Raw genomic sequence first — 17,005 nt, forward strand, 5'->3', positions numbered from 1 at the left:
CGTGCATTTACGTTTTCGTACCCTCTCTCAGGTATCCAGCCATCCTAACAGAAGACTACTGATTCATGGGCTGTATTAAGATGTCACCAAACTTTAAATTTACGTCAAATGTTTGGTCTCACCCAGTTGACATTAAACCTGGTCCTTGCAGCTGTCTCTTTAACTCAGAGCACATTCTCTGCTTTTTTCTTGAATTCTCCTGAACAGCACCCTGTTCAACTTCATGGGCTTGATTCTCCGCTGGTGGGATTCTCCGTTGCGTTGGTGACGCACACATGCCCGGGGATTTCCCAATGGCGTGGGGCTAACCACATTGGCTGGCTGCTGGGACTGAGAACCCCGCTGCCAGCGGGAGCGCGCCACACCAGAAACTGGTGTGAAATGTGAAACCAGAAACCAGAAGCTGCAGGATGGAGAATGTCCTGTTCTTTGTTCTTTTAATTTGTCTTCCTGAGATTCCTTTTGTCCCAACTCGCTAGTTTCTGGTCTTATTTTGTTCTTTTGAGAGATCTGCTCTTTTCCAGCTATCTCATCCTGTCTAGCTTCTCTTGGGTCCAGCTTAAAACAAAAACAAAAGTTCTGTCAGACCTAGGGTGGCCCCTGGTTGCTAAGCAACAACCTAGTTTTTCTTTAAATCCTGTTTGCTTTCAGGTTGTAAACTCTTATTATTACCACACAGGCACCTGAACCAAAGTGAAGTCATTAACCCTTTAAAATACATAACACACACATCTGTGCGAATTAGTATGTCTCAAGTTAATGCCCATACCTTCCTCCTCTAATTTACCAGGTCCTGCTCTCGCTTGGGAACCCCAACCCCACCTCCCCCCCCCCTCCCCCCATCCAACCAAGCCCAACCTCCTTGCCAAATGTTGCTGCCTTGTAAAGGACAGAAGGAGGCTACACCCCTTGGAAAAATAGGCAGGAAAGTGACAAAGCCATTTTTCCAGATGCTCTGATCGTTTCCTGCCAGAGCTATGGTGAGCAAACCACCATATAAATCAGATGGATTTGAGTCGCAAGCTATGTAGATATGTTGCCTTGTTTTTACTTGCTGTCAGCTATTGATGAGACAAGTCTAGATATGTTGAACTTTAATGCCATTTCGAAGTGCTTTACAGCTAATTAATTACTTTTGTAGTCACTGTTGTAATGTATGGGAGACATCAGTATCCCACAAATACAATTAAATACATGTTCATAAAATTTATTTTGGTGATATTTATTGAAGGATAAATGTTGGCCTAATAATGGGAAAAGTCCCTCTTGATATTCAAATTGATATTGTGAAACTTATGTTCATCGAGAGAGCAGACGAGGCCTCTGTTTAACCTTCCAGAGACATTGGAACACCAACAATGAACTCCTCAGTTCAGCACTGAGGTCTGAGTCGAGATAATGTGCTCACGTCTGCAGAGAAAGAAAGAAACAAAAGAGGCCTTGCAATTGTGTAATTTTTCTTGCAAGCTCTGAATGTGCCAAAGCTTTACCGCCAGTGAAATACTTACAAGTATAGTCACTTGTGCTGTAGGAAAGAAGCCAATCTGTGCACAGCAAACAGCAATGAACTGATCAGAAAGTCTGCATTAATGAGTTTGATTGATGGAGCTGGGCGTGCTTCCCACTGAGCCAAGTAGATGTAAAATATCCCATGGCATTATCTGAAAAGAGTAGTACACTCTGTATCTTGACTCAATTGCTCGCTCAAGCAAATCTGCCTGAATATAAATACAGTTTTTTGTTACTTAAGCAAACGTGCAAGTCCCACTGCACTTTAAAATGTAAGAGGTGGGGGGGGGGGGGGGGGGGGGGGGGTTGAGAAGGCACTATGAAAAAACAAATTGCTTCTTGCAAGCAGAAGCTGAAATATTTGAAAAATAAAATTGACAATTAGAATTTATTAGTCCTTCATTCAGTGTCTATCCTGTCATTGTCACATGACTGTCGCAATCTGCTACATAAGAATAAATATAAGACTTATTTCAATGAAGCAAGTATGAAGCCACATATGTCTATGTTTTGTTGAAAATGATTTTCTGCAATCAAGGCTAACAGTAATGATTTGTGATTGCTGATTTATTGGCAGAGTCTATCCTGCCAGACTGCACTAAGGTTAAGTTGATGTACTTTATAGATTAACTCACACTTGTCTATTGACTGATGATTTCCTTCCTGTGTTCCCAGTTTAGTGACCCTGTCCATGAACTGCTGTTGGAAGTTATCACCTGGGTCGGTATCCTGATATCACTTGTCTGCCTCCTGATCTGCATCTTCACATTTTGTTTCTTTCACGGACTTCAGAGTGATCGAAACACCATTCACAAGAACCTCTGCATCAGTCTTTTTGTGGCCGAGTTGCTTTTCCTGATTGGAATCAATCGTACAGATCAACCGGTGAGCACGAGGGCTGTAGCTCTCAGTCTTCTGTACCTAACCTGGCTTTGTCTCTGTGTTCCCAGCCAGATTATTGGCTCAATGCTGATTTCTTCCATGTTGTGATTTGTCTGGTAAATAAAACCTGCCATCTCCCCTCTGGGTGTGCTGGGCCATGTCGCACTCCACTTGGCCACACTTTTCTCGGCCTCACTTTTCTCAGCCAAATCTACTCTAGTATCATCCATTGATAACTCCTCTCCCATGTTCTCTCCACCTCCACTTTTTGTTCAAATAAAAGTGAGGACCCTATGTACTTATTTGTCTTCAAATTGGCACCATTGTCTCCTGATTCCTCTCCCTGACTTTGCTCACCATGCCAAAGATCTACAGGGTAAAGGTGGTGGGGCATGGTGGAATTGCTCTTGCAGAGAGCTGACACCATTACAATGAGCCGAATGGCAGTCTGTGCTGTAACCAAACCAAACCCTACTCTATGGTTCTCAGAGTCCCCACATTGCTCCGAGTTCCATCCCAAAACTGGCCATGCATGCTGACATTTTCAGACACTCCCTTTCAAAAGCCATCCTTGACTTTGCCTTTACAAATTGATCCATCTCTGTTTTTCTCAGTCAAATATAATTCTCATAACTAAAAGTTAATTTAAAGTTGAAATCCATGAGAATCATAGATGAAAACCTCCACTAGTTTGGGCCATACTTAACACAAAGGGAGATACAGTAAGAAGTCTTGCAACACCAGGTTAAAGTCCAACAGGTTTGTTTCAAATCACTAGCTTTCGGACCACTGCTCCTTCCTCAGGTGAATGAAGAGGTATGTTCCAGAAACATATATATATATATAAACAAAGTCAAAGATGCAAAACAATGCTTTGAATGCGAGCATTTGCAGGTAATTAAGTCTTTATACAGATCCAGAGAGAGGAGTAATCACAGATTAAAGAGGTGTGAATTGTCTCAAGCCAGGACAGTTGGTAGGATTTTGTACGTCCAAGCCAGATGGTGGGGGATGAATGTAATACAATATGAATCCTAGGTCCCGGATGAGGCCATACTCACGTGTGCGATAAGTTTCTGTTCGGCGTTTCTGCGTTGTCGTGCGTCCTGAAGGCAGCCTTGGAGAACGCTTACCCGGAGATCAGAGGCTGAATGCCCTTGACTGCTGAAGTGTTCCCCAACTGGAAGGGAACATTCCTGCCTGGCTATTGTCGCGCGATGTCCGTTGTCGCAGCGTCTGCATGGTCTCGCCAATGTACCACGTTTCGGGACATCCTTTCCTGCAGCGTATGAGGTAGACAACGTTGGCCTAGTTGCCCGAGTATGTACCGCATATCTGGTGGGTGGTGTTCTCACGTGTAATGGTGCTACGCATGTCGATGATCTGGCATGTCTTGCAGAGATTGCCATGGCAGGGTTGCGTGGTGTCGTGGTTGCGGTTCTAAAGGCTGGGTAGTTTTCTTTAAACAATGGTTTGTTTGAGGTTGTGCGGTTGTTTGAAGGCAAGTAGTGGGGGTGTGGGGATGACCTTGGCAAGATGTTTGCCTCATCGATGACATGTTGAAGGCTGTTAAGAAGATGTCATAGTTTCTCCGTTCCGGGGAAGTACTGGACGACGAAGAGTACTCTGTCGGTTGTGTCCCATGTTTGTCTTCTGCGGACGTCGGTGTGGTTTTTTGCTCTGGCGCGTTAGAACTGTCGATCGATGACTCGAGCGCCATGTCCTGTTCATACGAAGGCATCTTTCAGCGTCTGTAGATGTCTGTTACGCGCCTTCAAGCCTGAGCAGATCCTGTGTACACGAGGGCTTGTCCATAGGGGATGACTTCTGTAATGTGTTTAGGGTGGAAGCTGGAGAAGTGGAGCATCGTGAGGTTATCCGTGGGCTTGCGGTAAAGTGAAGTGCTGAGGTGACCGTCCTTGATGGAGATGAGTCCAAGAATGCAACTGATTTTGGAGAGTAGTCCATGGTGAGTCTGATGGTGGGATGGAACTTATTGATGTCATCGTGTAGTCCTTTCAGTGATTCTTCACCATGGGTCCAAAGGAAAAAAATGTCATCGATGTAACTGGTGTATAACGTCAGTTGAAGGTCATGTGCGGTGAGGAGGTCTTGTTCAAACTTGTGCATGTAGATGTTGGCATATTGAGGTGCGAACTTGGTCCCCATGGTTGTTCCGTGTGTCTGGATGAAGAACTTGTTGTCAAAGGTGAAGACTTTGTGATCCAGAATGAAGCGGATGAATTGCAGAATTGCGTCTGGAGATTGCCTGTTGTTGGTGTTGAGTACTGAGGCTGTTTCAGCAATGCCGTCGTCATGGGGATGCTTGTGTAGAGTGCCGAGACGTCCATTGTAACGAGGAATGTTCGTGGTGCAACTGGTGATTGGTGCTAAGTTTCTGTAAGAAGTCCATCGTGTCGCGATAGAAGCTGAGCGTTCCTTGTACGATGGGTTTCAAGATGCCCTCGATGTAGCCAGAGAGATTCTCACACAAGGTCCCATTGCCTGATACGATAAGCTGTCTGGTGTGTTGGCCTCATGTATTTTCGGGAGGCAGTAGAGATCTCCAACACCGGGAGTATGTGGGATGAGAGCACGTAGGGTGCTCTGAAGGTCTAGATCCAAGGTCTTGATCAGTTTGTTGAGTTGGCAGATGTGTTCCTTGGTCGGATCTGCGGTTAACTGTCTGTAGTGTTCTTGGTTGTTCAGTTGTCAGTACACTTCTTTGCAGTAGTCCATTCTGTTCAGTATGACGGTGGCCCCTCCTTTGTCTGCTGGTCTGATGACGATGTTGCGGTTGGTCTTGAGAGCGCGGATGGCGTTGCGTTGTGCTTGGGTGACATTCGGGACTGTCTTGTGAATGCGACTGATGAATCTGGCATTGATGCGACTCCTGACAGCTTGAGCATACATGTCGAGTCTAGGGCAGCGGCCTTCCAGAGGGATCCAATTCGACTCTTCGGTTGCCGCACCACAGATCTCTTGGTCTGTTGTTCTGGTTCACTGGTTGTCTCATTGGGTTCGCTGTCGGTCTCTTGTGGTCTGTGGAAGAACTCATGGCGCCTCATTCGCCTGATGAATTCCTCCGTGTCTGCTGCGAGACTGATGGGGTCCATTTTGGTGGTGGTGCAGAAATTGAGCCCTCTGCTGAGGACTTTGATTTTGTCTGTTTGAAGGGTCTACTCTGACAAGTTGACAATAGATTTTCCTGTATTGTTTTCTACTGGCGTACTGGGGGAGGCTTGGTTGCTGCTGGTGGTGATGCCGAGTTTCTCAAGCTTCCTGTTCTTGGTGTGCATATAGGTGGCGTAGTATCAGTGTCTCATCTGCTTGGTGGTGTTACGCAGCTGGTCTGCTGCGTCCTGAGCGCAAGTTGAGAATATGGACACTATCTTGGTTTCCAGGTTGCGCCGTTTGCTGTAGAGCTGGTGTACCAGGTGGTTGAGGAGTGTGAGAGAGGTGCAAATGCATTGTCTCTCAGCATAGACTGTGTTGTAGGTTGACTTGAGTGGGTTTGTGATCCTTTCGGGATCTTGTCTGCTTTCTTGCATCTTTGTAGAAACTTAATGTAAGTGTCTATATGCGCCATCGTCTTGGAAATCCTCTCCACTTTGAGCCGGCAGTTTGCGGTGTCGATGGTAGCCATGATGTGGAGATGCCGGCGTTAGACTGGGGTGAGCACAGTAAGAAGTCTTACAAAACCAGGTTAAAGTCCAACAGGTTTGTTTCAAATCGCTAGTTTTCGGAGCACTGCTCCTTCCTCAGGTGAATCAATTCTTGAGACAATTCACACCTCTTTAACCTGAGATTACCCCTCTCTCTGGATCTGTAAAGACTTAATTACCGCAAATGCTCGCATTCTAAGCATTGTTTTGCATCTTTGACTTTGTCTATATATATGTTTCTGGAACCTATCTCTTCATTCACCTGGGAAAGGAGCAATGCTTTTGGTAGCTAAAGTCCAAACAAACATGTTGGACTTTAACCTGGTGTTGTAAGACTTCTTACTGTGTTCACCCGAGTCGACGCCGGTATCTCCACACAAAGGAAGATGGCTGTGATTGTTAGAGCTAATCAATACAGCCCCAGGCTATGGCTGCAAGAGTTCCTCAGAGCTGTGCCCTAGGTCAACTGCTTCATCAATGACCTCCCATACATCAGAAAGTCAGACATGGGATGCTCACTGGTGACTGTAGAACGTTCTGCACCATTCACAATCAGTCAGATACCAAAGCAGAACAGGTCCACCTATGGATTGTCCACCTGGACAATATTCAGGCTTGGATTGCTAACTGCCCAGTAACACACTGGTACAAAGCAATAAACATTTGCAATAAGAGGTGAATCTGATCCTTGATGTTCAATTACCTTACCGTTGCTGAATCCCCCACCATCAACATCCTGGATGTTACCACGGACTAGAAACTTAGCTGGACCAGCGATATAAATACTGTGGCTACAAGAGCAAGTCAGTGGCTGGGAATTCTATGGCAAGTAAGTCAACCTCCTGACTCCCCAAAGGCTCTCCACCATCTAGAAGTCAGGGGTGTGATAAAATACTCATCGCTTTCCTGAGTGAGAGCAGCTTCCATGGCACTGGAGAGACTTGATAGAACAAAGCAGCCTGCTTGATCGACATACTATCCACAACCTCAAACATTTACTTCACAAGCAGTGCACACTGGAGCAGTAACTGCCTTGTATAAGCTGCACTGCAGCAACTCTTCAAGGCTCCTTCGACAATACCTTTCAAATCCAAGACCTCGACTGCCTAGGACAAGGACAATAGATACATGGGAACCCCTGTGAGCTCCCTTCCACGTCACTCACCAACCTGATTTGGAACTATATTGCAGTTCCTTCACTGTCACTGGGTCAAAGCCCTGGAACTCCCTTTCTCACAGCACTGCAGGTGGACCAACACAACATACGAGCAGTTTGAGAAGATTGCTCAACTCCACCTTCTCATGGGTAATTGAGGGTAGGCACCTTGCCAGCAATATTCACATTCCAAGAACAAATAATTTTAAAAATTCACCATTTAAATCATTTCTATTAGATTTTCACCCCAGCCACAGAATCAAAATAACCCGAACTGAATTCCCAAACAACATGCTATTGACAGTGACCATGGTGCACATCCCTCCTCATTCATGCTGCAATTTTCTTTGTTCTTTGTTCTATTCATCTCTCCTTTGTAGCTTTTGGACATTGACAATAGCAGTGTTCTCCTCTAGCATCTTTACTATTTTGTACAGATTAGTGGGACTGTCATATTTTGGCAGCACCAGAGAACAAGCAGTGCCAGGTTTTCCATTGACTAGAGAAGTTTTGACTCCAATCATAATGTAAGCCTTGGTATCCAGATACCACTCCTCAAAAAACAATACTTATGTTCAGCTATGAGCACATGTGAACTGTATAATTTCACAATTAAACAATTATGTTGCATTTGAAAGTTACGAACTTGATGGCATTTCTGGGATAAATGAGGATTATGAATGCCAAGAGTTGTGGATAGTAAGAGATTAGTGATTACTACTGGTGATTTCTTACTGTGATCAGACATTGGCAAGTAGCAATGGTGAATGTGATAAGAGGAGTTTAAAAGCAAACCGAGATCAGCAGGTATTACACTTTCATTTATCATTACAGGTTGCACCAAAGCCCAACTTTTAAGTGCACGCAGATCAGATGTACCGAGGGTGATAGCAGCATTAGTGGCATGTATGAATTCTACATAGAGACATTTGGTTCACACACATGGTGGCAGCAGTTAGGTACCATAACTTAAAACTGCATTGGTGACATAAGGTGCTGTTGCTGAAGATAGCATTCAAGTCATTATAAATCTGTGCAGTAGTTCGGTTCCTTCAGAGTTTTGTAAGTTGACAATGCTACAAAGCTAGCTAGAAAAGTAAGCTGTGGGAAGGACACAGAAAAGCTGCAAAGAGAAATAGATCGACTAAATAAGTGGGCAACTCAATGGAATCTGGAGTATAATCTAGGAACGTGTGAACTTACTCACTTTGGTTAAAAGGTGAGAAACTTGTAAGTGTTGACGTTCAAAGTGACTTGGATGTGCACAAACATGGAATACAGGAAGTTAGCATGCGAGTAAAGCAAGCAATTAGAAAGACAGATGGCATGTTGGCCTTTATTGTAAATTGTAACAGGGAGTGGAGTACAGGAATAAAATCCTGCTGCATTGTTCAGGACTTTGGTGAGACTGGAATACATATGGAATACTCTGCAGTTTTGGTTCCACATTTAAGAAAGGATATAAAACCAAAGAGAAAACACTGGAAAATCTCAGCAGGTCTGGCAGCATCTGAAGGGAAAATAAAGAGCTCACGTTTAGAGTCCAGATTGACCCTTTGTCAAAGCTAAAACACTTAGAAAGTGGGAAATATTTATACTGTGGGGTGAGAGAATGAAAGATGAGTCATAGCCTCAAAAACAAATGGAGCAGAGTGCTAATAGCCACAAAAACCAAGGTAAAGAGTGCTAATGGCAGTCCCCAGAGAGAACAAAAGGTGTGAAAGGCCTAACAGCAGAGAAACTCACATCAGAGGGTAAACTGTGACAGATGTAGATGTGGGGGGAGGGGAAGAAAAAGGGAGGAAAGGGGGGCTATATATAAAGAAAGACAATAAATTAAATGGTAAAAGACAGTTTAAATGAAATGGGATGAATACAAAGGCATCACGGTGAGGTACAGCTAATCTTCTGAAGTTGTTGAATTCGATGTCGAGACTAGAAGGCTGTCGCTTGCCTAACCAGAAGATGAGATGTTGTTCCTCCAGTTTGTGTTTAGCTTCAGTGGAACATTGCAGCAGGCCAAGGGCAGACACGTGGGCAAGGTAGCAGGGACTTGTGTTGAAATGTCAAGCAACGGGAAGTTCAGGGTCCTGAATGCGTACAGACCGAAGGTGCTCAGCAAAGCAATCACTCAGTCTGCGTTTGGTCTAACCGATATAGAGAAGACCACGTTGGGAGCAGCGAATGCAATAAACCAAATAGACAGAGGTGCAAGTGAAACGCTGCTTACCTGGAATGTGTGTTTTGGGCCTGGGTGGTTATGCATGAAAGAGGTAAAAAGGCAGGTGTTACACCTGTGATGACATGGGAAGGTGCCATGGGTGAAGGGAGAGATGTTGGGTATGGTGGAGGAGTGGACTAGATTATCACGGAGGGAACTGTCTCTACGGGATGCTGACAGAGGGAGTGAAGGGAAGATGCGTTTGGTGGTGACATCACGCTGGAGTTGGAGAAAATGGTGGAGGATTATGCTTTGCATATGGAGGCTGGTGGGATGAAATGTGATCACGAGGGGGTCTGTATCCTTGTTCTGGGAGTGAGGGGAGGGGGCAAGGGTAGTGGTGCAGGGGATGGACCGCACACAGTTGAGTGGAACACATTTTCGAAGTACCATTTTGGAAAGTGGCATTATCGGAACATCAGAAAGGATATACTAGCATTGCAGCAATGTTGACTAAATTGGGCCCTGGGGTGAGAGGCTTGTTCTTTGATGTGAGGCAGAGTAAATTGGGCCTATGTTCTCTGGAGTGCAGAAGGATGAAAGGTGACCTCATTAAAACATACAGGATTCTGAACAGAAGGTAGTAAAATTCTGCAGATGCTGGAGATTTGAAATAAAAACAAACTGCTGGAAACTATCAGCCTGTCTGGCACCACCTGTGGAGAGAGAAACAAAATTAACATTTTGAGTCCAATATGGCTCCTCAGAACTGAAGAAGAGTTTTATGCTGCTTAAGAAGGTAGATTATCAGATGGAGCAACAGGGATTGTCAGGTTAGTGGGCGGGGAGGTTAAATATCAAAGATGTCATGCATCACAAGACAAAGAGTGGTAAGGGAAGTAGTAAAGGAATAAAGCGTAGGTGTTAATAGCAGAATAAAGATAAGCACTGTCGGAAAACAAAACAAAATAACAAGATACAGAGTAGAAACAGGAGAAAAAATACTAAATGGAGAACAAAGTTCATAGCCTGAAGTTGTTGAACTTAATGTTGAAGAAAGCTGTAAAGTGCCCAATTGGAAGATGAGGTGCTGTTCCAGTTTGCCTTGGGCTTTGCATTGCAGCAGTTCGAGAACAGGGATGTCAGCATGAGAGAAGATGGTGAACTGAAATGGCAGGCGGAATGTCAGGGTTATGTTTGCAGACTAAATGGAGGTGTTATGCAAAGCAGTCACCTAGTCTTCGTTTGGTCTCCTGTTATGGGCCAGGGTTTAGAGAACCCCAAAGTGTATCATGGAGTTTGCCTGACTCGCGACTTTTACGAGATTGTAGTATGGGGAGCACAGGCCCCTCTGCAGGTGTGGTACAGCAGAACTCGAAAAGTATTTTTTAAAGCAAGACAATGTTTATTCTATGAACTCAAGTTAACCTTTTTAAAACATACAGTGAACATCTTAGCAACCATCAATTCAAATATAACCCCCAAAGAATAAAACACTAAGTAACCCTTAAGCTTTCCTTTTAACATCCATAAGACATTAAAAAAACTTTTAACAGAAGCACATCAGGTTTAAATTCACTACTGAGAACAGTTATCACTCTGAATTCACCAAATGATCAAGAGATAGTCTTTACATGGCAGAGAGAACAACATTACACATTCTCTGGCTGACTGCAGCTCCAACACTGAAACAAAACCGCAAAACCACAGACACATCCAAGCTTTTCTCAAAGTGAAACTAAATGCAGAGCCAGAGCTCAGCTCCACCCACACTCTGACATCACTGCAGTAACTTTAGCAGACTACCATTTCTTAAAGTGACATTCTCATGACACTCCTCAGTGTAGAGTACACGGAAGCACAGTGGTTAGCCCTGTGGCGTCTAAGCGTCAGGGTCCCAGGTTTGATTTCCTGCCAGGTCACTGTGTGCAGAGTCTGCATGTTCTCCCCGTGTCTGCGTGGGTTTCCTCTGGGTGCTCCGGTTTCCTCCCACAGTCCAAAGATGTGCGGGTCGATTCAGCCTCTGATCATAGCTAACACCCTCCAGACCAGGCAACATCGTGGTAAACCTCTTCTGCACCCTCTCCAAAGCCTCCAAACCCTTCTGGTTGTGTGGTGACCAGAATTGTGTGCAATATTCCAAGTGCGGCCTTACCAAGCTTCTATACAACTGGAGCATAACTTGCCAGTTTTTATACTCGATGCCCCGTATAAAGAAGGGAAGCAGTCTGTATGCTTTCTTGACTACACTTGTGTTGCCACATTTTTTATGAATTTAGAGTACCCAATTAATTTTTTTCCAATTAAGGGGCAATTTAGTGTGGCCAATCCACCCATCCTGCACATCTTTGGGTTGTGGGGGTGGAACCCACACAGACACGGGGAGAATGTGCAAACTCCACACAAACAGTGACCCAGGGCCGGGATTTGAACCCGGATCCTCAGCACCGTAGGCTGCAGTGCTAACCACTGTGCCACGTGCCGCGCCTTGTGTTGCCACTTTTAAAGATCTGTGGAACTGCACACCCGGACCTCTCTCACTTGCTATACTCCTGAAAGTTTTATCATTTACCGTATATTCCCCTCTATGTTAGCCCTACCAAAATGCATGACCTCACATTTGTCTGGAATAAACTCCATTTACCATTTCTCTGCCCAAGTCTCCTACCAATCTATATCCTTCTGTATCCTCTGACAATCTTCAACACTATCTGCCACATCACCAACCTTGGTGTCATCTGCGAGCTTACTAATCAGACCAGTTCCATTTTCCTCCAAATCATTTATGTCTACTACAAACAACAGAGGCCCCAACACAGATCTCTGTGGAACACCACTAGTCACAACCTTATATTCAGAAAAATATCTTTCTACTGGTACCCTTTGCCTTCTGTGACCGAGTCAGTTCTGTATCCATCTTGTCACCTGACCTCTGAACCCGTGTGATTTCACCTTTTGTTCCAGTTTTGCCATGAGGCACCTTGTCAAAGGCTTTACTGAAGTCCAGGTAAACGACATCCACCACCCTCCCCTCATCAATCATCTCTGTCACCTCAAAAAACACGATCAAGTTAGTCAGGCACGACCTCCTCTTCACAAAACCATGCTGCCTATCACTAATGTGTCCATTTGTTTCCAAATGGGTATAAATCCTGCCCCTGATCATTCTCTACAATAATTTACCAACTACCGATGTGAGGCTCACTGGCCTATGGTTTCCTGGATTATCCCTGCTACCTTTCTTAAACAGCGGTACCACATTAGCTATTCTCCAGTCCTCTGGGATCTCACCTGTAGCCAATGAGGATACAATGATGTCAGTTGAGGCCCCAGCAATTTCCTCCCTTGTTTCCCTCAGTATTCTGGGGTAATTCCATCCGACCCAGGAGACTTATCTACCTTAATGTCTTTTGAAAGACCCAATACAGCCTCCTTTTCAATGTCAACATGACCCAAACTGTCCACACACCCGCCCCAAGAAGCAAACTATTATTTTCTTGTACAGAGAATAAATCTAGACTAGTCCAAAAGAAAATATGACAGAACATTCAAGAGTTCATTTTGAACTTCACCTGGGAAGTAACCTGGTTAACCTGATTTGTTCACTGTCAGAACATAGGAAAATAGGAGCAGGCCATTCTGCCAACTGAATCAGCTCCGCCATTCAATATGATCCTAGCTGATCATCCACTTCAATGCCCTTTTCTCACACTATCCCCATATCCCTTTATGTCATCGACATTTAGAAATCTGTCAACCTTTGCTTTAAACATAATCATTGACAAAGCGTCCACTGCCCTGTGGGGAAGGGAATTCCAAATATTCACCGCCCTCTGGGGTAGGGAATTCCAAATATTCACCGTCCTCTGGGGTAGGGAATTCCAAATATTCACCGCCCTCTGGGTTAGGGAATTCCAAATATTCACCGCCCTCTGGGGTAGGGAATTCCAAATATTCACAGCCCTCTGGGGTAGGGAATTCCAAATATTCACAGCCCTCTGGGGTAGGGAATCCCAAATATTCACCGTCCTCTGGGGTAGGGAATTCCAAATATTCACAGCCCTCTGGGGTAGGGAATTCCAAATATTCACAGCCCTCTGGGGTAGGGAATTCCAAATATTCACAGCCCTCTGGGGTAGGGAATTCCAAATATTCACAGCCCTCTGGGGTAGGGAATTCCAAATATTTACAGCCCTCTGGGGTAGGGAATTCCAAATATTCACCGCCCTCTGGGGTAGGGAATTCCAAATATTCACAGCCCTCTGGGGTAGGGAATTCCAAATATTCACAGCCCTCTGGGGTAGGGATTTCCAAATATTCACCGCCCTCTGGGGTAGGGAATTCGAAATATTCACCGTCCTCTGGGGTAGGGAATTCCAAATATTCACCGCCCTCTGTGTTAGGGAATTCCAAATATTCACCGCCCTCTGGGGTAGGGAATTCCAAATATTCACAGCCCTCTGGGGTAGGGAATTCCAAATATTCACAGCCCTCTGGGGTAGGGAATTCCAAATATTCACAGCCCTCTAGGGTAGGGAATTCCAAATATTCACCGCCCTCTGGGGTAGGGAATTCCAAATATTCACCGCCCTCTGGGGTAGGGAATTCCAAAAATTCACCACCCTCTGGGGTAGGGAATTCCAAATATTCACAGCCCTCTGGGGTAGGGAATTCCAAATATTCACCGTCCTCTGGGGTAGGGAATTCCAAATATTCACAGCCCTCTGGGGTAGGGAATTCCAAATATTCACCGCCCTCTGGGGTAGGGAATTCCAAATTTTCACAGCCCTCTGGGGTAGGGAATTCCAAATATTCACAGCCCTCTGGGGTAGGGAATTCCAAATATTCACAGCCCTCTGGGGTAGAGAATTCCAAATATTCACCGCCCTCTGGGGTAGGGAATTCCAAATATTCACAGCCCTCTGGGGTAGGGAATTCCAAATATTCACCGCCCTCTGGGGTAGGGAATTCCAAATATTCACAGCCCTCTGGGGTAGGGAATTCCAAATATTCACCGCCCTCTGGGGTTGGGAATTCCAAAAATTCACCGCCCTCTGGGGTAGGGAATTCCAAATATTCACCGTCCTCTGGGGTAGGGAATTCCAAATATTCACCGTCCTCTGGGGTAGGGAATTCCAAATATTCACAGCCCTCTGGGGTAGGGAATTCCAAATATTCACCGTCCTCTGGGGTAGGGAATTCCAAATATTCACCGCCCTCTGGGGTAGGGAATTCCAAATATTCACAGCCCTCTGGGGTAGGGAATTCCAAATATTCACAGCCCTCTCAGTTCTAATCTCGGTTCTAATTGGCTTCCCCCGTATTTTGAAATTGCCTCTCCTGGTTATGATTTCAATGGGCTGTAAATTGATGGGGCTGGTTTAGCACACTGGGCTAAATTGCTGACTTTGAAAGTAGACCAAGGCAGGCCAGCAGCACGGTTCAATTCCCGTACCAGTCTCCCCGAACAGGCGCCGGAATGTGGCGACTTGGGGCTTTTCACAGTAACTTCATTTGAAGCCTACTTGTGACGATAACTGATTTTCATTTCACTTCATTTCAATTGGGTGATTGGCTTCAGCAGATTAGTGGGCAGATGAAGAGGTTGAACGTGACACCACAGAATACGCAGTGATTGTAAACATAATTGCAATACCTGCAGTTAGTTTGAGCCACCTCTAACTCTTATACTTTCTCTCCCTCTCCTCCACATTCACTCCATATATTAGATATGGTCAGAAAGTACAAATACCATTCATTGCTGAATTGCTATTTACAAATCTTGGCATTGTGTAATCCTCACTTAATCAAGTAAAAAGTTTCTGACGAGCTCAATTCTGCACGTTATCTAGATTTCAACCACCGCAAGGGTTATTTTTTTCCAACTTCTGTCAAGCATTTCTAACTTGCTTTTGGGGAACAAAAGGGTTGCTCAGAGCAGGTATGCTGAAAATGTAGTCAGTCAGTTACGCCCTCTCATCATGCCGCCACTCTTCAGGCACAATTAGTTTTTTTGTAAAGCATTGTGAACAGCAGGATTTTTTTCCAGTAATTCTTCAGCTCTTTCCAACTGTCTACTTACCAGTCAAATTGGTGCTTAAGTGTATGATTGATGGTCCATTTAGTCCAGTGTTTGCGATGTATCCTGTTGGTTTTCTTGGCTGGCTATGTGTTGTAGTATTTAAGTGTTTTAAGTCAAAACAACCAAAGTCACAAAGTTTAATGATCCCAGGCACGGCTGATGGATTTTGGAAAGCAGGTTGGGGAATGGGTCAAATCCGACTGAAAAATCTAGTGACAGTTGAGGATCACATGAGTTGAATTATAATGTTTTATTTTAATTCCTGAAAGAGTATTCCCTTGCCTCAAGCTAGTCACAGAACTGGATGAGTAAAGAACACAATGGCTGATCTTAAATGGTCAAATCTCCCAATGCTTTCCTTTAAACCCACTCGTAATGTTGCTACATCTTACCCAGCAGTTACTACTGCTTTCTCCAACACCATTTACTCCTTCTCCCTTTCATCACTGTTACTCTACTGTTTCTCGGGGGCAGAGACATTTTAACAAAATAATCAAGATCAGTGGCTCTCTGAAGAAGTTATGGAGGTTTTGAGGTGTTTACATACCCATTTACTGAGATTAAGGAAATTTGCCCCAAACCCAACCTGTGCTGGCAGTAAGGGGAACTTGATGCTTCTCCTGACCCTATCAACTAGTCATGAAGAATATTTCTGGGATATTTGTAATACCTGATTTTCCTGTGGATTGTAAAGGTTAAGGAGTGAGAGAATGCATCTTGCTCATCTGTCAGTTTGGTTTCTTGCAGATTGCCTGTGCAGTATTTGCTGCTTTGCTTCACTTCTTCTTCCTGGCTGCATTCACATGGATGTTCCTGGAGGGGGTTCAGCTCTACATTATGTTAGTGGAAGTCTTTGAAAGTGAACACTCCCGCAAAAAGTATTTCTACTTAGTTGGATATGGAGTACCTGCACTTATTGTCGCTGTTTCAGCTGCTGTGGACTATCGAAGTTATGGAACAACAACAGCGTGAGTTTGCCATTTTGCTTTGAAAACAAATGCTGATTACTTCTGTCTGATCGTTGAATTTGTAAATCTGAAGAATACAGATGAGTACATAAAGATTGGTCATTCTGTTAAATACTACAGGCAGGATTTTCCCTCCAAGCTTCCAAACCCTATCAATTGGGATTAAACCCAGCTCACTTGGGTGACTAAATGTGGAGTTTGCACCTTCACGCCTTGTCTGCGTGGGTTTCTCCGGATGCTCTGGTTTCTTCCCACAGTCCAAAGATGGGCAGGTTAGCTGGATGGCCATGCTAAATTGCCCTCAAGTTTCCAAAGATGTGCAGGCTAGGTGGGGAGATGGGGATAGGACAGAGGAGCGGGCCTCGGTAGGGTGCTCATTCAGAGGGTCAGTGCAGGCTTGATGGGCCAAATGGCCTCCTATTGCACAGTAGGAATTCAAAGTTCAAGCTTCCCGTTTGTTAAAATAAAAGCAGCTGCTTGAAGATATAGTTACATAATCAAAGTTATTAGATAAGCCATTAGACATCTGTACTATCAATGGACTTGTATTCACAAGATAAACAATATGCTTTGTGAATGAGA

At 44.6% G+C, this 17,005-nt stretch overlaps 1 protein-coding gene across 28 annotated transcripts in view; it reads left to right on the plus strand.

The window, feature by feature from the left end:
• Positions 1 to 17,005, plus strand: part of adgrl3.1 (adhesion G protein-coupled receptor L3.1) — a 1,080,538-nt gene that overhangs the window by 952,085 nt on the left and 111,448 nt on the right. For all 28 annotated transcript variants that reach the window (XM_038804386.1, XM_038804389.1, XM_038804387.1 and 25 more), the window contains 2 exons: positions 2,185 to 2,394; positions 16,203 to 16,423. In XM_038804386.1, coding sequence (XP_038660314.1) covers positions 2,185 to 2,394; positions 16,203 to 16,423 — 431 coding nt within the window. The remainder of the gene's footprint in view (positions 1 to 2,184; positions 2,395 to 16,202; positions 16,424 to 17,005) is intronic.

This window comes from Scyliorhinus canicula, chromosome 8 (genome assembly GCF_902713615.1).
Source record: "Scyliorhinus canicula chromosome 8, sScyCan1.1, whole genome shotgun sequence".
Classification (NCBI taxonomy): domain Eukaryota; kingdom Metazoa; phylum Chordata; class Chondrichthyes; order Carcharhiniformes; family Scyliorhinidae; genus Scyliorhinus; species Scyliorhinus canicula.